The following is a 22961-nucleotide window of genomic DNA, read 5'->3' on the forward strand; positions in this document are numbered from 1 at the left end:
TGCTCGGGCTGCCGTAATAAAATACCACAGACTGTGGGCTTAAACAACAGAAATGTGTTTTCTCACAATTCTGGAGGTTGCAAGTCCAAGGTCAAGGTGCCAGCATGTGTGGCGTCTGGTGAGGGGTCTCTTCCTGGTTTGCAGCTGGTGCTTTAACACCGTGTTCTCACGGGGCAGGGACCAGAGGGAAGAGCTCTCGGGGGTCTCTCCTTCCACGGGCACCAATCTCCTCAGGAGAACCCCACCCTCGTGGCCTCATCTAAACCTAAGGGCCTCCCACAGGCCCCGTCTCCAAGTATGTAACACCAGGGGTTAGGGCTTCAACACACATATTTGGGGGGAGCACAATTCAACCCACAGCAATGTTCCCAACAGGGTGTTGGCAAACTTTTTCTGTAAAAGACTAAGTAACAAATATTTTAGGCTTTGCTGCCACATGTAGTTTTTGTCATTTATCTTTGCTGTTTTTTACACACTTTAAAAACAAAAACTGGGAGCCTGGGTGGCTCAGTCGGTTAAGTGTCTGCCTTCAGCTCAGGTCATGCTCTCAGGGTCCTGGGATCAAGCCCTGCACCAGGGTCCCTGCTCAGTGGGGAGTCTGCTTCTCCCTCTCCCCCTGCATGTGCTCTCTCGCTCAGTTAAATAAATAAATAAATAAATACATACATACATACAATCTTTTAAAAAACCAAACATAAGAACCATTACAAATTATAGGCTAGATTTGGCCCACAGGCCAACCCCTGTTCTTAGGTTCATTTGGCTGCCCCCTTCTCAATTTTCCCTTCCTCTGACCTGTTTACCTCCATAAATGTCATTCTTCAGTGTTCCTTTGACAGAGTGTGTGTGTCAGGGGAGGGGTTCAATGTATCTACACCCAATGGACACTATGAAAAAAGGAAGTACACAGAAGCATGTCCTTCATGTTATGCCATCTTAAATCTCCGTAATCTCTTTTTTTGTCTGTGGCAAAATACACAAAATTTTTACCACTTTATTTATTTATTTTTTTTTAAGATTTTATCTATTTGAGACAGAGACAGTGAGGGAGCACGCACAAAAGCCATGAGGAAGGACAGCGAGAGAACCAGACTCCCTGTTAAGCAGACTCTGGGATCATGACTTGAGCCAAAGGGAGATGCTTAACTGACTGAACCACTCAGGTGCCTCTACTTTAACCATTTTAAAGTATAAATTCAGTGGTATTAAGTATATTCATCATGTTGTGCAACCATCACCACTATCCATCTCAAGAACTTTTCATCATCTCAAACAAACTGTGTACCTGTAAGTAATAATCCCATTTCCCTCTCTCTCTAGTCTCTGGTAACCACTAGTCTACTTTAAAACCACTAGTCTTTAAAAGTTTGCTTATTCTAGGTACCTCATATTATGTGTCCTTCTGTGTCTGCCTTATTAATATAATACCTTTAAAGTTCATTCATGTTGCAGTGTGTACCAGAATTAATTTTATTCATTCATTCATTTATTTATCTGAGAGGAAGAGAGAGAGTGAGTGATCATGGGGGAGGGAGAGGCTGAGGGAGAGGGGGAATTGTAAACAGGCACCATGCCTAACACAGGGCCCAACAGAAGGCTCCACCTCACAACCCTGAGATCGTGATCATATCAAAATCAAGATTTGGTGTTTAATCAACTGAGCCACCCAGGCGCCCCATAGAATCTTTCCTTGTAAAGGCTGAATAAATATTCCACTTTCTGTACATTATATTTTACTTATTCATTTAGTTGCTGATGGACATTTGGGTTATTTCCACTTTTTGGTTAGTGTGAATAATGTTGCTATGAACAGGGGTGTACATCTGAGTACCTTGTTTTTTGTTCTTTTGGATATGTATCTACGAGTGGAATAGCTGGGTCATATGGTGATTCTATATTTAGCTTTTTGAGAAACTGTTAAACTTTCCACAGTGGCTGCACCATTTAGCACCCCCACCAACAGTACACAAAGGTTCCAATTCTTCCCATCTTCATCAGCACTGGTCATTTTTTTCCCTTTTTGACTGTGGTCATCCTAGTGAGTATGAAGTGGCATCTCACTGTGGCTTTGAAACACAGTCCCTAATGATTATAGATGTTGAGCTTTTTTTCAAGTGCGTATTAGGTCACTTGCATATCTTCTCTTGAGTAATGTCTAGTCAAGTCCTTTGATCATTTTTGATTGTTCTTTTTCAATAATTCCTTTTTAATAATTTGGTGACAATAGCAGTAAAAATAATTATCCTCAATAGTTACTGAAGTCTTACTATATACCAAGCATGTTTTTACATATATTACCTGATTAAATCCCTACTTTACAGATGAGGCAAGTGAGGCTTACAGAAATTGAACTCAGGTCTGTGCTCCCAAACTCTGAACTGTTCACATACACAACACACCCCTATTGTTATGGGAAGAATGCCTGTCTTATGAAACCAAGCAAACTTCACAGGAACCCATATAAAGGAGCGGGAGAACAGATAAGGTAAATGTGACAGTCTTCTAGTATCAAGAAAGCTATTAAGTTCTCCAAACAATGTGGCCCGCCTCTGAAGAAGAGACATTGGAGGGACTGAGTGGAACAGACTCACTGAAAAGGACTGAGTAAAGTATGACACATTCTAGGTCACTGCCATCCAGGGATACCTTGAGTATATCCAAAATGAACTTACCCGTTAATCAACTGACTTGAGATAGAAACCAACCTAAGAACTTGGAACAAACCCTAATGTGTTCCCTACAGTTAGTGTGAATCTTCTTCCCTGAGCCTTGCTTTGTTAATAATCTTCACTGCTTTTATGTTTTAGCCTTGTTTTACTTCCTGGGGTTAGCTTATTCCCAAGACCCCTAAAATCTATCTCAAAAGTTTATTTCTCTTTTCTATCTCTGCTCTGTAGGAATAAAAATATAAGCTATAATTTGAATTCAAAATGAAAACAAACTCATAAAAACAAAGATAAAAAAGAAAATGAGAACAAAGAAAGAATGGAATACCTCTGGTTTTCCAGAGAAGTGATCATCCCAATCATTTCAAATTTGTCTCTGGGTAGGCATTAAGATTCACCTAAGTGTCTCTTTCCCTTCCTCTCATGGAGGAGTCAGCATGGGGGCTGAAAGCTCAAGGTGGTAAAGGGTAGGGAGCCATGTGGACATGAAGACCAGTGGGCCTGGAGGCCAAGGGAATGGACAGAAGAGGGAAGGTTGGGGAGCTACAGACAGGTGTGACCCAGAGGCTAGGCAACCAAGGATAGGGAGGTGGAGGAGAGACAAGAGTGATGGGCAGAAGCGATGGCCAGTGTGGATGGGGGATGGGAAATCAGTTATATGGAATGAGTAAACTAAGCAAAGAAATCAATATGCTAAAAAAAAAAAGGGCTTCTTACTGTTGGAGAGGTATTTACAAACATGGAAGGAAGATGCCAGAAACAACACTAAGGTGTTGGATTATAACTGGAGGAGTCTGTATGAACTCATAATTAAACATACATATGCACACCCACACAGAGCTATATAAATACTTTTAGATGTATGTGTGTATGAGTATATATGTATGCATAGTACATGCATGTGTGTGTGTGTGTGCGTGTGTGTGCGCGCGTGCACGTGTATCTCCTAGCTTTCTCCACTGAGAGGACCTAGAAGCAGTAACACCCCAGTAGCATGAAATGAAGCACCTCAGCTACCCAGATCTTCGTTCCTAAATACCATCTCCCACTGAAAGGAACCAGAGCTCCCTGGCAAAAAAGGCTGATTCCACGGCTGGGGCTGGGGAAGTTCAAGATGTCTGGAAATCTCTTTTGTCAGAAAGTAAAGGGATGTTCAATGAATGAGGGATGAGGGAGACATATCAAAAGGACAAGAAGAAAGAGTTCCCACTGGCCAAATCACAGATAATTTTAGCATCAAAGTAAATAACAGGTTATAATCCATGGAATTGCATAGGAACTCATGAGTCCAAACTGATATAAATGAAATAAAGAAATGAATAAATAAATGGGAGAAAAGGAAAGTTATTCCTAACAGCAGGAAGCCACCTAATATATGTAAAAGAGGAAACAGAAATAGAAGAGCATCATCTGGTAACCACAACAGAGGTGGCTGACATAGGTGGGAGTCATTCCCACAAAATACTAATCAATAAAAAGGGAAAAGATGGTAGGGCGCCTGGGTGGCTCAGATGGTTAAACGTCTGCCTTCGGCTCAGGTCATGAGCTCTGGTCCTCAGTTTGAGCCCTGTGTCAGGCTCCCAGCTCAGGGGGGAGTTTGCTTCTCCTTCTCCCCTTGCCTCTCCCCCTGTTCATGTGCACGTACTCTGTCTCAAATGAATAAATAACCCCCCCCCCCTTTTTTTAAAGGGGAAGGTGGTGACTTGGAAGGTGGGAAAATTTTGCAGACACCGACAGGAGCAGGTGATTTGGGTCAACATTACTGGGATACGATGGGTAGTTGTGGCACTGCCACTTCACGTGATGCCCTAAGAAGAGCACAGCACCATTTCTGTAGTATTCTTGCCAAGAATACATGACTTGAACTGGTTATGGGGGAACACTGGATGGATGTGGATTGGGGGTCACCCTATAGAAATTAAGGCCTGTACTCTTTAAAAAGTGTCAAGGACATGAGAGACAGAGCAAGACTAAGAAGCCCTCTGAGGCTGATGTGTGTTAAGAGACCTGACAACTAAATGTAACACGTATGTGGCAGGAATACCATAGCAACATGTCTCTCCTTTCCCTGAGTATTCTAGTGATTAGCACAATAACTGGAGCACAGAAATACTTAGTAAATGTCTGCCATTCTAGAATGGGGAAAAAAAAAAGTGGGCAGCTAGTGAAATCTGAATGGGGCCTGTAGAGGAGGCAGCAGTGTTGTGTCAGTATTTGGAAGGTAATAGAAGCCATCACCTCCACCGCAGGTGATGGAGGAGAATGTCTATAACATGAACTTAAGTTTTTAGGGGTGACAAGACAGCAAACAGCCTGCTTTCAAGGTGCAGAAAAGGACGAGAATGGGTATATAAATACAGAAGAGAAGGTAATGGAATAAATGCAGTAAAAATGCCAAGAGGTGGAGAATCTGAGTTTTTGTACTTTTCTGGGGGCATAATCAGGAGCAAATACAACTAACATTTAGTTTCTAGATATATTGTTTCTGATATGAAGCCTCTGAATCTGCTCGAAGAGGCAGGCTATATGACCACAAAAAGATATAAGAAGATTTATGACAAAACATATAAGTAAGGGGTAGCCCGGGTGGCTCAGTGGTTTAGCACCACCTTCAGCCCAGGGAGTGATCCTGGAGACCTGGGATCTAGTCCCACGTCAGGCTCCATGCAGGGAGCCTGCTTCTCCCTCTGCCTGTGTCTCTGCCTCTCTCTGTCTCTCATAAATAAATAAATAAATAAAATCTTAAAAAAAAAACATATAAAGAAGAGCACAGAGAGGGTAACTTGTGAAGGAATAATATATTTAATGCTGCTTCTCAATTTATACTGTCTTAGATGGTAAATACCTTGAAAGCAGGTCTAGAAACTTGCTTTGAGGAGGGGTTAGCTTTAATTAAAAGGCAAAAAAAAATTTTTTTTTTAAGATTTATTTGAGAAAGAGCTAGAGAGCATGAGAGTGGGATGGGGGTGGGACAGAGGGTGAGGGCAAGAGAGACTCTCAAGCAGACCCTGCACTGAGCACAGAGCCCGATGTGAAGCTGGATCTCACAACCCTGAGATCATGACCTGAGCTGAAATTAAGAGTTGGACGTTTACCCGATAGAGTCACCCAAGAGCTGCCAAAATCTAATTTTTTTTTATTTAAAGATTTTATTTATTTATTCACGAGAGACACACAGAGAGAGGCAGAGACACAGGCAGAGGGAGAAGCAGGCTCCATGCAGGGAGCCCGACGTGGGATTTGATCCTGGGACCCCAGGATCATGCCCTGGGCCAAAGACAGGCGCTCAATCGCTGAGCCATCCAGGCGTCCCCAAAATCTAATTTTTAATAAATGCTTTAGATTAGGATAATAATAATGATTAAGATAATGATAACTCCCATTTGCAGGGCTAATTATTCCTTAAGTATGATCAAAGTAATTATGTATAAATTTTCGCCAGCTAACTGTGAGACTATTTTAATAAGTATAAAAAAACATTCATTTCTATGTGAAAAGTCAATTATATCTGTTTTGGACCTGAGGACACAGAAAAGAATTCAAAACAGCTGCATAGAACTTTGTCACTAAAATTTTGTGACATGATTAGATGACATCATAGAGAATACACAGCTAACAGTTATTGTATATTTCCTAAATACCACACCCCATTCTAAGCACTATGTATGTATTCCCTGGGTCCCCAAGACTATTCCGTGAACAGACACAACCCGGCGGGGAAGACTGGAACAAGTGACCACAGGTGCCGGGAGCGCCCTGTCCTTCCTCTGCCTTAGCCGTTATCCTACCCTATGGCACTGCTGTCTGCTCAGTTCTGCTCCTGGGCTATGGGGGAAGCACTGTGAGGACGGCACCTATAGGTTTCCTTCTCTCATGTATCCTAGTGCTTCGTGCAATGGCTGGAGCGTAGAAGGTACTGAATAAATATTTGTTGAGTGAATGAGAATGAACAAATGGTGACCCGTCTGCAGTCCAAGCCCGCATATTCTCTGACTTGGTTGGAACAGCCTTGGGTGAGGAGGGCAGCTCCCCAGTGAGAATGAGGCCGGGGGTCAGGGCTGGTGCCTGCTTGGTGACGTCAGCTGAGGGCTTGGGCTGGAGAATAGGACAATTGTGACGACAATCCTGGTCCTTTCCATAACTTTAGTAAAGTTTTTAAACAAAAATATAACTCATTTAGTTATCTACTTAAAAGGGAATTTCATCCTTGATAACAAAAGAACTAAAATGTAATAAATATTGACATGTGGTGATTTTAAAAAAAGTTTGAATCAGTATTAGTCTTATTCAAATGACAATTCATGTGTAAAGTGTCCTTTATGATTAAGCATTTATTAAAAATCCTTGATAGGGTATATATATAGTAAATAAACCAGAAAATACTATACCCTTTTCCAGGGAAAATGTGTTACATTATAAAGAAATATTAATATTTTTTCTCATTTAAAGGAGAGAAAAATGTGCATCCACATAGATTTTTTTCAACCTAAAATGACAAAGGAAACTGGTTAAAAAAATTCTTTCCATGACAACACAATAACTAAGGACTATTAGGACTATTTTTTGATGTAGATGATGGCCTAGTCAAATGTTTTTGGGCCTACTAAAACAACTCTTGGTTATGAAATCAACTTTTCTGAACATGCAACGAAAAAAATGTATAAACATGCAGTCAACACGAAGCAACACTCAATCAATGCTGTACTCATGACAAAGTCAGACATGCAGATTCGAATGCTAAAATGTCCCCAATTAGCCCAACTTTAATGCTGCCATGTAGTCAGCCTATTTCCTAGAAAACATGACAGGATGGTGGTAACTTCCTTAACCAGCCTCTTCTCTAATCAGTACCGCTCTAGCTAGAATCAGGGACCTTCAGACTTCTGGGCTGCACGTCCTGAGACAACTTACTTACCTTCACTGAGCCTCTGTTCCCTCATAAGGAAAAGGAGAATATATGCCTTTGCAAGGTTGTTGTAGGATCAGAAAAACATACAGGTACTTAGTAAAGTGCTAGCAATTTAATAAATAACAGTTGTTATTATTCCATGAAAAGAAAAATTCAATTCAACAAATAATTATTAAGTTCCTACTACCTTTGCTAGCTATGCTGTGACTCAGTGATGGCCACCTCTGTGGCTTAATTACCAAGACAATGTTTTGATGTTGTTTTGCATTCCGTTGTTTGCTCCAGTGTTGCTAAAGAGATGCCACCCCTCCCTCAACTTGAAGGTTCAAATGCCTCTACCAACTCTGGGATGTCTATGGACCTCCTGCTGCTAAGGTTTTCCAGGATTCTTCCAGAGTTGTTTGATTCTTTCACCTCCAAAGAGCCTATCATTTCATGCAACTATTTTCTTCATCCCAACCCAAGCGTGGAGGTCTCATCAGAAATGGGATCACAGGCAGTCCCAACCTGGATTCTATAGGTCTAATCTAGTCTAGAACCACAGCAGTAGGTTACTTACTGCAATCCCACAGGGAGACCTGGAGCATACTTGCCCCTCACTGTCTGCCCCCAAACCTTCAAATGCAGTGTGCCTACTCAACACTTCAGAGGGAAGAGGACTGATTATTGTCAGAAACCTAAATGTCAAACGAACACAAAATTGGCCATACGGTATCGTGAAATGGCATAGTTCTTTTGGTTCTATAACAGTTTAATAATGGCAAAATCTTTAATAAGACAGAAAATAAAAATAAAGGCTATAAATACCATCTCCTGGAGTAGAAATATTGCAGTGGTGGTCCACAGTCCTGGACCACAGATGTTCTGTTTGGGCTTGTATGGTGCTTTAAAGATATTTGAGCCAATTTTTATAGCTGGGAGATTACACATAAAAAAAAAATCTAGATTTCTACCTTTTCTTTGAAAAAATTCGTACTGCATAACACTTGGCAATCACTAGCTGAGATGAGCACTTCTGCTCTTGTGAGAGGTACATCCTCCAGCTGCTGGGTTTTTCCTGGACTTTCCCTTCAAACCCACCTGTGGGATAGACATCTGCTACCAGCTCACAGCTTCTGCACAGGTCCTAAAGTGCTACACAAATGTAACATTTTGAAAGGCTTGAAGTTTTAAAAACTATACAATATTACTTAAAAAACTGGTTAGCTTGATTAGCTTTTACAACATAATTTTCTTTTAGGCAATGACCTCAATAAAAGATTCTTTAAACCTGATCTAACAGTCCAGCACCAAATGCAGAACGCAAACGAGACGTACAATTTTCAAGTTTTTGGTTATTCTGGTCATTTTTCGACAGAACAAAATAAGGAAAAGGGGAGAAGATGCCAAGTCTCCTCTTGTTAAAAACAAATGTTTATGGTGGCAATCTGAAGAAAACAAAAGGTAAGTCTGTAATGCATCAAGCCTGATAATTAGTTCTCCCCCACCCCACTTCTAAAATGCAAAGCATACTCTCAGCATGCACCCACACGTATCTGCACATGTACATCAAGTCACATCTTACAAATTCCCGAAGTGCACCAGGATTTCACTTCAGACTTGAAAAGGGTCCTCTTTCTGGAAAATGCAGACGACTTAGTAATATGCTTGATCTTAGTTGTGATGCATCACAGCTTGTAATGAGAGGTGCCTGACTTCTTGATAGGACTAAGTGTGAAACATTATTGAACCCTCTTCCCTGAAGAAACTAAAATGCATTGTGTATATATTTCATAGGAGCAGGGAGTTGCCCGTCATTGTTGGACTCCCAATGAGACCAGTTATCTGCTGCATTCACTGTGCAGGCCAGTTGTCAGAAGGCTGAATGTCCTGGTATTCTTGTCAATAAATATATCTTTAATTAAATTATCTCATACTCCATATTCATGCTTAAAAATAAAGTTATGCTGGAAAAGCTACAGTATATAAAAGGCTGATTTGGCAAAGGAGAAGGTAATTTAAGATATAGTTCCTCCTCCCACGTATTAAAAGTTTTCAAATGAATATTAATCAATGCTTTAGAAATGCCACTCATTGTACTGTGGAACACACCTTTTTAAAAGCAATTTATAGGTAATAATTTTTAACTTTCCTTGACTTTGCTGACATATTTTAGCAATGCTCACGATGCATGTCAATCATCTCACTTTTATAGTGTGAAATGAGAATCTTTGAGCTCACTGGGATAATAATGTTGACTGTACTTCTATGACACCTTTTACCTCAAATAGGATAGAAAAGGGTTATGAAATGGTTTTCAAAAAGGGCAAACCTGGGACATGCTATCATGGTGAGTCCACTGCAGAGGCTAAGTTGCAGGCTCTGAAAGGTGGGGCCCGCATGGCCTTCTGACTCACCAGCTAATCACCTGCTCTCTCTGCAACAGAGAATATCATCCACACTGTTTCCTCAATCTGCAGGTAGGATTTTTATAACAATTTAATCTCAAGTGTTAAAAAACAACAACCCAAAAAACCCTTGATCTAAAGAACACAGCATACCAAGTATACCATATAAACTTCTTTCCACTATTTGTTTTTTAAAAAATCACACAGTCAGGGGTGCCTGGCTGGCTTGGTCAGTAGAGCAGGAGACTCTTGATCTCAGGATCATGAGTTTAAGCCCCACATATAAAATTAAATTAAAATTAAAAAAAAACATACACACACAGTCATGTACATACGAGATCAAGTATATGAAAATCCAATTGATTGAAATCAAGAGAATGGCAAAATTCTCAGCTGCACCAATGTGGCAACCTCCCATCACATGTAGCTATTGTAAATTACATTACATTAAATTAAAATTCAGTTTCTCAGTCACACTAACCTATTTCAAGGGTTCAGTGTGTTTACATATAGCTAGTAGCTATGGTATTCAACAACACAGGTGGTATTCAACAACATTTCTACCACTGCAGATAGTTCTACCAAACAGTGCTGGGGAAGAGAAAATACCTAAAAGACAAATTTTGGTAACCAAAAAAGTTCCCCTTTTAGGCTTGGAATAAAAAATCTACATAAGCACCTTACTGCATTTCATTTTCAAACCATGGATAAGAACTGTTTTGAATGCCAGAATTTACTTCCTGGTAACTGTCCACTGACAATACAGCTCAGCAGCACAGTTCTGTGACGTAGTTTTGCTTCCCCATGTGCTTCTTTAATTCAAACTGATGCCATGTAACAAAGCTGAAACCATGTAAGCTCCAGCCCATAAATAAATCTCGTGGTCTTATTTGGGAAATTATTTCACAACCAAGGTATCCATTTTTTCCTTCCTTCATTCTCATTCCTTCTCCATGACGGTTTTCTAATGTCAGGAGTCAAGCATCTTTGTTAATCTCAGGACTGCAAGGAACCAGATTTGGCTCTAACCAGGCTTCCTACTATTTGCAAGCAGCAGCAATACATAGATTAAGATACTACCCAATAGTACAGAACTGTCTAATGCTTGAAGATGATGCATTCCAACAATAAATTTGTCAGAAATTTCATTACCAAAAATAGGAGCAAATGTAGGCCACCACACTGATGCATCCAGAACACCAATTTTAAGGGGAAAGGGGACTTTAGCATAATATATAAAAAGACTAACTGAACTATACAATGCACTAGAAAACCTAAGATCTGGAAGCTCTGGGGCAGAGGAAAAGGAAGTCACCAGTGCTCAAGTCTGAAAGGACTGGGCGCCTCCAGGATGGTCTGCAACGAGGTAGGCTAGGGCAGGTCTGGCCGCTGCTCCTCCTCCCCTGAGTGAGATCCTCCCCTCAAATGAAAATAACCATGCAGCCTTCTGGGGCATTTGCCTAATGTAACTGTTCCCTCTCATGCCAGAAGTGACAACTAGGAATGGTGGATGTCAGTGTTAGCCCTTGGGGTGAGAGAGCAGAAGAAAAGGTCCTGAGAAGCTTCAAGTGTAGGGGTGTCTGTGGGGCAGGGTCACCACGGGGAAGAGAGCCTGGAGGAGAAAAAGATTAACATGAAAGACAAATGAAACCAATTTCCTGATTTTGTTGCACTTGGAACCTATTCAATGATAAGCTGACAAAGGGGGCTGTGTTCCGCAGGAAGTGTTGGTAACACTGGCTTGGCTGATTTAAGAGGTTTGACTGTTTCTTGTCTTAACACAACTGACTTAACTATCAAAGGATGGTACCGTCAGAGTATAGTATGTTCTGAACAAATGAGTTCCAGTGGAATTTTGCAAGGGTTACAACAGCACTACGACAACGGGAGAAAGAAGCAACATGGACGGCAGAACTGAACTTACAAAATCTAAATATTTTCCAGTATCTTGAAATAAAAATCTTTATACATAGCTCAAGAAAATGTTGGAAAGAGACAGACAGAAAAACACTGAGAGAAAAACTGGCAGTCTGATTTTGCCAAAATCATCTGTGCTAAATATAGGCAGCAGCAGAATGAACCACCTAGCCAGGAGGAAGTACCACCGTCTTCGAATGCCCGTTACTGACAGCTGTGGAAGTGGCCACACAGGATGGCTGTCTCTGTCTAGGACCTGTCTCAAGTTTCACAGTGTCTGATTAACAATCAAGTAATGAGGCTTTCTACCTTGAGGAGAGGTGCTAATTTTAAAAGTGAAGGTGATGCAAATCCACCTACAGAAATATTTAAAATAGAAAGTAAGGGAATAGATGGAATTGGATGGGGACTCTGAGACATTCAGCATTCAAGGGGGTACAAGATACTAAACACATCCCAATGGTCCTTGCTAAGATGAAATGTCACTCTGGTAAGGGTGCCGTGCTGGAAGACAGAGCGGCATGGCTTCTGGTCCAAGTAGAGAGCCTGAGGAGGGACACTGCCCCAGACACAGCACTGAGCTCCTCATCTGATTCATGAGGTTAAGAAGGCGCCCTTCCTGCCTCATGGAAACACCATGCTCACAGATAGCCATTAGGGACGACAACAAGCATGTGCCGCTATAGGACACACTAACGGAAGCAGCAGCCTCGAGAGGTAACAAAGAGCACGCGCACGCTATGAACCCAGCAGAGAAGAAAAACCTGTAATGTGACCAAAATAGGATGAGGAGTGTGGGAGTTAGGGTGTCACTTTACTTCGTATTTTAGTTTCTGTAAGAGTGAAAAAGAAGAGGAGAAGAGGAAGAAAAAGAAAACTGTTCATCTATGAACGAAGGAGCATTCCTTCTGTGGTGAAACCACTTTACAAAGGCTTTCAGAAGTTGCTCAGCAAGAGCTGCAGGCTAGAGGACTTGGTTTCTGAATACCGCTGTCCTGTTTCCACAAACCCGTCTCATTTCACTTTCACAAAAACTCCATGACATCAGCAGGACAGATACTCACATTACAAGGAGAAAAACAAGGCCCAGAATGGTGAAGCCTTTTGTCTGCAGCTGCAGGATAAGTGTCAAAATCAAGACTCATCAACTCCTCACACACACTAAGCCTCCAAGTTCTATTATTCTGAGTTCTAATTATGTAGAGAATAATAAAACTGTCCAAGGAAGGCGACATTTCTTGATCAATCCCAGGAGGCGAAGTGTCTGCGTGATATTTCCTCAGGTGGGAATGGCCTCCTCAACAATCTGCCTGCTGGCTGAGGCCAAGCAACATGAAGCGCATGGCCAGGATCAAGCCCATCCCAGAACCCACTCCAAAGTGAAGCAGCAGGATACCATATTCTCTCTTTTAAGAACAAATGAAAGACAGTTTTGCTTCTTTAATGCTCTGCCTTCCCATCTTCTACTGCCTTCAAGGTGGGCCTCTCAGGCTTTCTCTGACACGCACGTGAGTCTCAGCTCAGCAGACTGTATTTTGGAAAAAGGTCCAGAAACTCCACAGTGCCTTTACTTAGCAGTATAAGGGAGCCCTAGGGCTTTCCTTCTTCAAGACTGAAACCATGGCTCTTGGACTTGAAAAGAATGCTGAGAACTGGTTAGGCTTCAAGTAACTGAGGTAGAAATATGAAGTGAAAAGAGAAGGTCAATTAAAATTACAGCACAACATATGGTATCTTAGGGTATCTGTCCAACCTTAGAATTCATAGAATTACCTCAGGAACTTAATAACAATGATATTCTCTGGCTCTATTCCCAGAGATTCTATATCAAGTGTGTGGTGGGACTTGGAACGTGCATTTTTTCCTAAGTTTTCTGGGTATTTCTGTTCCAAATAGTCCATAAACCCCAATAGAAAAACAGTCTTGGAACTTTCAAGGAGAAAGCTTAGTTAACTGGAGGGATTCATCACAGAGCCACTGGAGCACTAAACAACCGAGGAGCAAGTGGGGAAAGGGCTGCAGACGAGCGCCCAGAGCTCATGTGCGCATTTCACACACAGACAGGTGATTGACCTGACTGAGAAGGCCACCTCAGCATGCACGTGGCATGATGGAACTGCTTTAGAGGCGTGAGTTCCTGGGTCCGAGATGGGGGTTTTCCACTCCATACGGGATAGACAAAGCATGGTCAGCACACAAAAATGAAGTTGTGTTTACACCACAATTTAAATGGTGAGAAGGAAACTCTGATACAGTGGGAAGACTTTGGAATCAGAAGTCCATTTCCAGCTCTCTCATACGGTGGATTTGTGAAGTCACTTTGCTTCTTTAGCTTCTGACCTCTAATTGGAGGCTACAAGAGTGGCTATCAAGAGTGAATGAGCACAATATACCTTAATAAAGCCTTCTATAAGCTATAACATATCCAATAAAAATCAATAAAATGATAAAACTGGAGGTTACTTTCTTAAACACTAATTGCAAGCTTTTTGTGAGAAGTTGGCAAGAATGGCAGATTGGTACAAGGCCCAGTAGCATACCAAGGGAGGTGGGAAACAGCTGACTAGTAAAATCAGGAGAACTCACAGAACATTCTGGAAGAATGCAGGAAAACACTCCTTTTTTCATTGGTGGCAGAGGGTGAGGAAGAAAGGAGAGAAGGGTATAGCTTTATTTTATGCAAGCTATCACTAGTAGGACTGTAAAGGGTATTCACTGCACTTGGGTAAAGTCACAGTGAGAGTCCAGCAACTTCCTTCTCAACTACTGCCCACGTTGGGGATGAGGGACTTCTGCTCCAGAACACAGTGATCTTCTGCTGAGAACTCCAATGAGGATTTGGGTGGCTTCTTCAAAGAGAGTTGGGCCAGGAAAAGGCACAGTGGCTCATTTGTGTATCATGGAATCTGGGGCTCAGCTTAGCTACTTCGGACAAAAGAAGAATATATGCCCTATGAACTTGTCTGTTTTTGAAGGGGGTTATAGTGAGGGATAGAGGGTGCCATTTTTTCACTGCAGTTCACTTTGAAAAATGGCAGTCTTGTTTCAGCTCAATGAGGAGACAAAGGACAGACTCAGAGTGTGAGGAGAAAAAGCCCATCCATGGTGGTCTGATGTGGCAGCGGCAGCAGCAGCGGTGAGCCTGGGTAGAGGATGGGGAAGGAGCCAGTTCAAGCCTGGGACACAGGTGGGAAAATTCTAAAGGAAAGAGGTCATCTAGAATTGCTGATTCCTACAACCTACCTTCCACCCTGAGCTTGTCATTTTTCAGAAGCTTTACTATGCTCATATAGGTGCTCTCTTTAAAAGGAAAAAAGTGGGTAGGCTATTTGCTATGCTTAGATATGAAAAAGTTTTTCAATAGAGACCACAATTATTTCTTTGATATCCTGACACTCAAGATGTCACACTAACTAATGGGTGGGTCCTTTTATACCACAATAGAAAACCATCTGGTCACCTTCTGGTTCTACGATGTACATGACACCATTTATGTGACCAGCACTCCATGGGTAGAGAATTAAAATGACAAGTGAGATGCATGTCCCATAAGACCTCTTAAAAGGAAATATACCTCATATATAAAAAAAAGTAACATCTAGTCTTAAAAGGTATATTAGCCATACCCTAGCACACCATATACAATTACAGAAAAACAAAGGAAATGAGCATGGAAAACATGTGAAGGCCAGAGAGGAGGGGGCAGCAAGAGTATAAATCCAAATGTAATTCAATGAAGGTGAAGAATTCTTGTCCACTCTAGAGGGGAATAGGATATAAAAAGAAACTGAGAATGAAAGTAGAGTAGTATGAAAAGAATTTGAACATTACTATGAGAAAGTGAGATATATTTTATTAAGCAGTTCTTTCTGACATCAATTTCCTTATGTGTTAGTTACATGGTTGTCACCATTAAAGTAAATAGAGTTGAATATAAGAGAAATCAGGATATTTTAATGATGTTTCAGAAAACAGAAGAATGGAAGTTTAGCAGGGAAGCCATAAGTAATGTTATACAGAACATAGTGAATTATAGCTAATATGAGACTCTAAGGCAGGAAAAATAGCATTTGGGCAAGAGCAGGGGCTGAGGAACAGGTGACAGACAGCAGACTAGCTTCTGAAATGCCACAGCAACAGGCTTATTGATGACATGGCAAGAGGGGGGTCAACTATCTAAACAAAATACTGAGAGTTTTGTTTAAAAAAAAAAGGTGAACAAGGAGAAAAGAGCTATGATCCCTGAACAGCAGAAACACTGAATCCTAACTATGTGAGAAAGGAGTAAGTCAACAAATTAATAGGGTGTATGTGAAAAGAAGAGGCCCCAAGAGGTGGCAGAAAGACAACAAAACTAACTGTACCACGTTCTTAAGAAAATGATATGTCAATTATAGTGGAAACTGGGTAAGTGGCTACAGAGAAAGAATTTTGAAAATGTAAATGTAACAAGTATACAACTTACTGCAAAGCTCAAATATGACACTATATGTGAACCATATGAAATGGTCAAATCCATGCATCTGTCAGGCAGTATGGTTACTGAGGACAATAGCCAGGTCCATGTACCTGTAATCCACATAGACAGTTAACAGCTTCTAAACCAAGCAGTCTTACTGGTTGCCTAGGAAATCCTGGCAAATGTTGCTAGTAATATGGTGAACAGAATCGCTTGACCTGAATCATAAGCATTTAAGATTTACCTGTTACTCCCTTTGCCAGAGGCTAATAAGGAGAAAAGGAGAAGAGTGATCACAGAGGCAGAAGAGAGGAGGAAAAAGCAAAGGCCATAAGTAATCTATCAGCTGGAGCATCAGCACCTGGACAATTAATATCTGATTGTTTAGGCAAAACAACCACATGCTCATAGTTGACAAGACCCTGTCTTCATGTGCCTCATATTAAGTTACTGAAAGTACATAATTACCTATTTAAGAATATAGATGAGTTCCTATCAGAAAGAAACTTTAGGTCACTTGAGACTATCAGGAAGTTTATACGTTGTTGGTTAAAACAAAAAAGAAACCGTGTAAATACTTAAGGGAGAAAGAAATACTGGTTAAAAACGATCTGTAGAAAGAACTTTGAAATGAAGAGGTTATATGGAATTGTAAGTAATGATGTAATGAACACTGGATGTTATATGCAACTGATGAGTCACTAAATTCTACCCCTGAAACTAATAATACACTATATGTTAACTAAATTGAATTTAAATTAAAAAATTTTTAAAAAAGGATTTATGTGCCTGGTTTTTTAAACCCCCCCCTTTTTTTAAAGAAAAAAAGAGAGATCACTTTTTAAAAAGTATGTGATTAAGCAAACAATGAGAGAAAGGGACAAATCAAAAAATAGACTCTTAACTATAGAGAACAAATAGATGGTTATATCAGAGAGGGGATGAGTAAAGAGGATTAAGAGGTGAAGAGGATGAAGAATACACTTATCCATGCATGATGAGCACTGAGTAATGTGCAGAATTGTCGAATCATTATAGTGTACACTTGAAACTAATAAAACACTGTATGTTAACTATACTGGAATTAAAATAAAAATTTTAAAAAGTATGTGATTATTTTTACATTTTTCTTGTACATAAAGCTTAAACATCTTCGAGAAATGAGAGAGCTTTTAAAAAAGGCCTTTGGATCAGCAAATTTCGTATGGATGTAACAAAAATAATAACTTAGCTTAAACAGCTTTGGCTAAAAACTCATTAGCCATGTGCATTTTTTCTGTATGTATATCATATGCCAATAAAAAGCTAAAAAAAAAAAAAGCACCTCATCAGCTGAAACACAAATGAAACTGTCAAAATAAATCCCGAAAAACAAAATGTTTTGACAGGGGTTTTGGAAGAATAGAATACAATGAATACACCAGAAAGAATGCTGCTAATGGATAAGCACATTTCACGAGCCCCAAAATTCCAATACTGCTGGTGATTGGGACTGAAAAATTGAAAAATGATCCTCCTGGGGGCTACAGGTATTCTGCTTCAAGGTGACATTAACAAGAAATAAATGACTTATAAAAAGCAAAATACACACAGGAAAATAATCCCCTTCTCCCATACTAGAAAATGAAAGCTTATTTGTGGATTCATACTGATGGTAATGCTGGCTTTCTCCCAGCATCCCTGGGCCTATCACCCCAGGTCCCCTGAAGAGCACTCCCCTTCCAGAGCCACTAGACTCAGCACATTTGGGAATTCCATTCATCTTCATGGGCAGGGTGGAAACAAGTTTGTTTCTCCTGGTCCTACAAAGAGGACTGCCCTGGACTGAATTAATATCCCCAACTCCCCCAGTAGTCCCATTATATATGGATGCAGATGTCCAGTTTAGTATACTGGATACAAACAAGATACCCCCAAAATATAACTGAGTTGCAGAACCACGTCCACATTGCCCAAATCTCTATAGGAACTAGGATGACAGGACTTTATCATTTAACCAGTCTTCTCTTTAATAACACTGCATATTTGGAGTATGTTTCCCAATAGTAACCCAATTCCTTCAGTGACTTTGCATTTTGTTTGGACTATACTGATGTGACCTAGAGTTCCATCTTTAGCCATAACACACACGTAAGATAGAAAAGTTGACTAGCGCTGCTGATATTACTTTACTTTATGTAAAAACACTTACCTCTTTGACGCTATGTGTTACTGCCCATATCAGAAAAACTCTTGACATCACCTGGAAAGAAGTCAGGACAACAGAAGATGGAACAATTCCTGAAAGAAATTTTAGGATGGGTAAATAAATGTATATTGTACCAAGTTTCAACACGTAATAATTTTCTGAAACATTCAATTTTAATGTTTAGCTATAAAACTATCTTGAGCAACTGAAACTTACATAAACTGTTTTTTAATACAGTCAATATTAAAACCTTTTTTCCTCCAAAACACTAATATTGCTTTTTTTCCCAAAACTATAACATTGTTAATGGCAACAGCACACCATGGAATCTCAGTACCCTTCTTAAGCCTTTCAAAGTCACTGGCCAAGTGCAATACATTTTACATTTATCGTATAGAGAAAACAAAATCATTGCTTAACCTCTAAAATTAAGACACTGACAGGTCATTTTACAATTGGGTTTCAAAAAGGAACAGGCACCCATTGTAGGGAAATCAACTGTATTTGTATCTAGCAAATTTCTTATGCATTTCTTATGTCCTATCTATATTGTATATTGATGTATTACCTAATGGTTAAATTACCTTTCCTAATTCACTTGAATATTAAAGTTTACTAGTTTTATAAACCATTCTCGCCTTGTTTATTACAGTAAGCATTGGTACAGTTATCCTCCCAATTTCCTGAAATTGTAACACTGCAATCATCTTTATTTTAGATAATCATTAAGTTCTGCTAAGTTTAAATTTCTTTGGCTTATCCCTTCAATTCGCACAATCACAATCCTTATGTAGAGACTAGCCATCACCATTACAAAAGACTCTTGTCTCCTTTAGGTCACCTGAAACTCAGCAATAAGCCATTATCTGTAAGCCTCAGTTTCTCCTTATAACTTTGTACTGGCAAGGAACTGCTCCCAAAGTAGAATCTGGAAGAATTATGGGTATACAGTCCAGCAGCTCCTCCACCCCTACCTCTCTGGGTTTCTCTCTCACCTTAATGCTAGCAGCAACTACGCTTACCAACATCCTGGATGTTTCAGGTTGCAAGTGGGCCATTCCACACCTGCCAGGAACCCTCACCAGGGCTGCAGATCATCCTTCCACTTTAAAACTAACCTCATCTTCAATACAGCCACTGAACTATCCCAGACCAATTTTCATTCTTCCAAGCCTTTTAAAACACATTCAGACTTCTGAACATGTATGAAACAGACAACTTGTCAAAAGACTGTGTATAAATCAGAGATAAAATTGTCTCTATGGGTGTGCCTACAAAAGGAAATCACTTCCTATCTCATTAAGAAAAAGGGATGTGAGATCCTGTTAGAATGTGTTTCTTGAAGATTTGGGCTTTGAAGAGAGATGGTTTAGTTCCCAAAAGCAAGTAACACGGACATGTCAAGATGTTCAATAAATCTTTGTAGAACAAATGAAAGAATAAATATATGGACATGTAGCTCAATGGAACAGAGCTGAGAGTCTAGAAATAAATCCTCACACTTATAGTTACTTGATTTTCAACAAGGATGCCAAGACAATTAAATGAAAAAGTGTCTTTTCAACAAATGGTGCTGGGACAACAGGACAGCCGCATACAAAAGAATGGAGTTAGAACACTTCCTTATGGGGTGCCTGGGTGGCTCAGGGGTTGAGCATCTGCCTTAGACTCAGGTCATGATCCCAGGGTCCTGGGATCGAGTCCCACATTGTGCTCCCTGTGTGGAGCCTGCTTCTCCCTCTGCCTATATCTCTGCTTCTCTCTCTGTCGCTCATGAAAAAATAAACTCTTAAAAAAAAAAAGAACACTTCCTTATATCATATACAAGAAAATTAAAGAAAAATGGATAAAAACCCAAATGTAAGAGTTAAGACTATAATACTCTTAGAAAAAAACATAAATGTGAATATTGTGATCTTGGATTAGACAACGGTTTATTAGCTATGACACTAAAAGCACAAGAAAAAAAATAAATTTGACTTCATCAAAATTAAACTCACATGCTTTGAAGGATACCATCAAAAACGTGAAAAGGCAACATATGAATAGGAGAAAATATCCATGAACTGTATGTAATAAAGGACTTCTATCCAAAAAAAAGAATTAAAAAAAATTTTTTTTGGAGAGGGACAGAGGGAGAGAATCTTAAGTAGGCTCTATGACCAGCTTGGAGCCTGACACAGGCCTTGATCTCACAATCCTGAGATCATGACCTGAGCTGAAATCAAGAGTTGGATACTTAACCAACTGAGCCACTCAGGTGCCCCTAAAATAAAGAATTCTTACAACTCAATAATAAAAGACAACCCAATTAAAAAATGGGCAAAGAATCTTAATAGACATTTCTCCAAAGAAGATATACAAATGGATAATAAAGACATGTAAAGATGCTCAAATTATTAGTCAACAGAGAAATGCAAATTAAAATCATATAGAGATATGCTTCACTGAGATGACTATAATCATTAGATGCATTTTTTAATTATTTTTTTGTTTATTTATGATACTCACAGAGAGAGAGAGAGAGAGAGGCAGAGACATAGGCAGAGGGAGAAGCAGGCTCCATGCACCGGGAGCCCGACGTGGGATTCGATCCCGGGTCTCCAGGATCGCGCCCTGGGCCAAAGGCAGGTGCCAAACTGCTGCGTCACCCAGGGATCCCGCATTATTATTTTTTAAAGATTTTACTTATTTACTTGAGAGTGAGAGCATAAGCAGGGGCACGGGGCAGAGAGAGAGAGAGCGAGAGGCAGACTCTCTGCTGAGCAGGGAGCCTGATGTGGGACTTGATCCCACCCAGGGCCCTGGGATCATGACCTGAGCCTAAGGCAGACACTCAACTGACTGAGCTACCCTGATGCCCCATCATCAGATACATTATTACAGACAGCAAGTGCTGGCAAGGATGTGGTGATATTGGAGCTCTCATACATTGCTGTTAGGATTATAAAATGGTGTAGCTACTGTCTGAGAGCACCTCAAAATGTTAAATATGGAATTACCATATGATCCAGCAATTCTACTCCTAGGTATATATGTACCCAAGAAAAATAAAAACATATGCCCACACAAACACTTGTAGTGAAAGTTCATAGTGGCATTCATATTAGCCCCAAACTGGAAACAATCAAAATGTCCAACAGACAAATGGATAAATAGAATGTGGTACCTACACAATGGAACATTAGAAATAAAAGTAAATAAAAGTAAAAAGTAATGAGTAATAAAAAGAAATGAAGTACTGATACATACTATAATATTCATGAACTTTGAAAACATGGAGATTGAAGAAGCCAGTGACAAAAGATCACATGTTACATGATTCAGTTTATATGAAAAGTCCAGAATAGACAAACTATAGAGACAGAAAGTAGATTAGTGGTTACCTGGGGCTAGAAGAAGAGGAGGGAAGTGGGAATGACTGCTAATGGGTATTAGGTTTCTTTATGGGGTGATGAAAATGTTCTAAAATGGATTGTGATGATGGCTGCACAACTCTGAATACTGAATTATATACTCTAAATGGGTGAATTGTTTATGTGAATTATATGTGAGTAAAGCTTTTATAAAAAAAAAAAAAATAGGGTGCCTGGGTGGCTCAGGCAGTTAAGCCTCTGCCTTTGGCTCAGGTCATGATCTCGGGGTTTTGGGATCAAGCCCCGCATCGGGCTCCCTGTAGAGTTGGTAACCTGCTTCTCCCTCTCTCTCTGCTGCACCCCTGCTTGTGCTCTGTGTCAAATAAATAAATAAAATCTTAAAAAAATAAAAATGTTATATGAATTAATAAGCACAAAGCCTGGTGATAATATGTAACACTGCTAAAGAAGCTAAATTAGTGAGCCAAACATTAAGTGAATACACTTAGCCAGTTTATACTATAGATCACATTACCAGAAAAACTAAAGATGCATAATCAAAGGCTTTCCTAAGTGAGGTATTAAGCAATTGCTGCTTAAGGAAAGAAAAAAGGATTTCTAGTTTGTTTTTTTTTTTTTAACTCAAAGACTAACTCATCACATAAAAATATTATTTTCCCTTTTATTTCTGCTTTCTTCTTTTGCCATTGAAACAATGGGCTAGACTGCTAATGGGCTGACCAGCACTCCGGCGTTGCTGATATATTTTGGTGGGAATCAAGAAGTCCAGGATCTGGACCTCAGATTTCCAAGTCCAAAAAAACTAATTCTATCCCATTCATGAGCAAAAGTCAGGCTCCTGGGAGACTGACCGAGACTAATCAAATCCAGAGAAGTCTAGTTAATAAACCAACATGTCATTTTATTCACTTACAATAGAAGCACAGTCCTTTGTAATAACTGAGTGGTTGGCATTTTATTTTATTTATTTATTTATTTATTTATTTATTTATTTATTTATTTATTTAGTGCTTGGCATTTTAGAGATCCTCATCTTGGGGCACTTTTTTTCTCCTGTG

The 22961-nt window shown here is 39.9% G+C and overlaps 1 protein-coding gene and 1 long non-coding RNA gene across 2 annotated transcripts in view; one reads left to right on the top strand and one right to left on the bottom strand.

Annotated features, from left to right (window-relative positions):
- HACD2 (3-hydroxyacyl-CoA dehydratase 2) overlaps window positions 1–22961 on the bottom strand; it is a 111591-nt gene that overhangs the window by 18111 nt on the left and 70519 nt on the right. The window contains exon 4 of the mRNA XM_038583056.1: window positions 18530–18618. Within this exon, the coding sequence (XP_038438984.1) occupies window positions 18530–18618 (89 nt within the window). The remainder of the gene's footprint in view (window positions 1–18529; window positions 18619–22961) is intronic.
- On the top strand, window positions 6290–9497 carry LOC111093817. Its single transcript, XR_005383399.1, has 3 exons — window positions 6290–6579; window positions 8816–9018; window positions 9352–9497. It is a non-coding gene; the product is annotated as an uncharacterized LOC111093817 (long non-coding RNA).

The sequence above is a fragment of the Canis lupus genome, chromosome 33, assembly GCF_011100685.1.
Source record: "Canis lupus familiaris isolate Mischka breed German Shepherd chromosome 33, alternate assembly UU_Cfam_GSD_1.0, whole genome shotgun sequence".
Taxonomy (NCBI): Eukaryota; Metazoa; Chordata; class Mammalia; order Carnivora; family Canidae; genus Canis; species Canis lupus.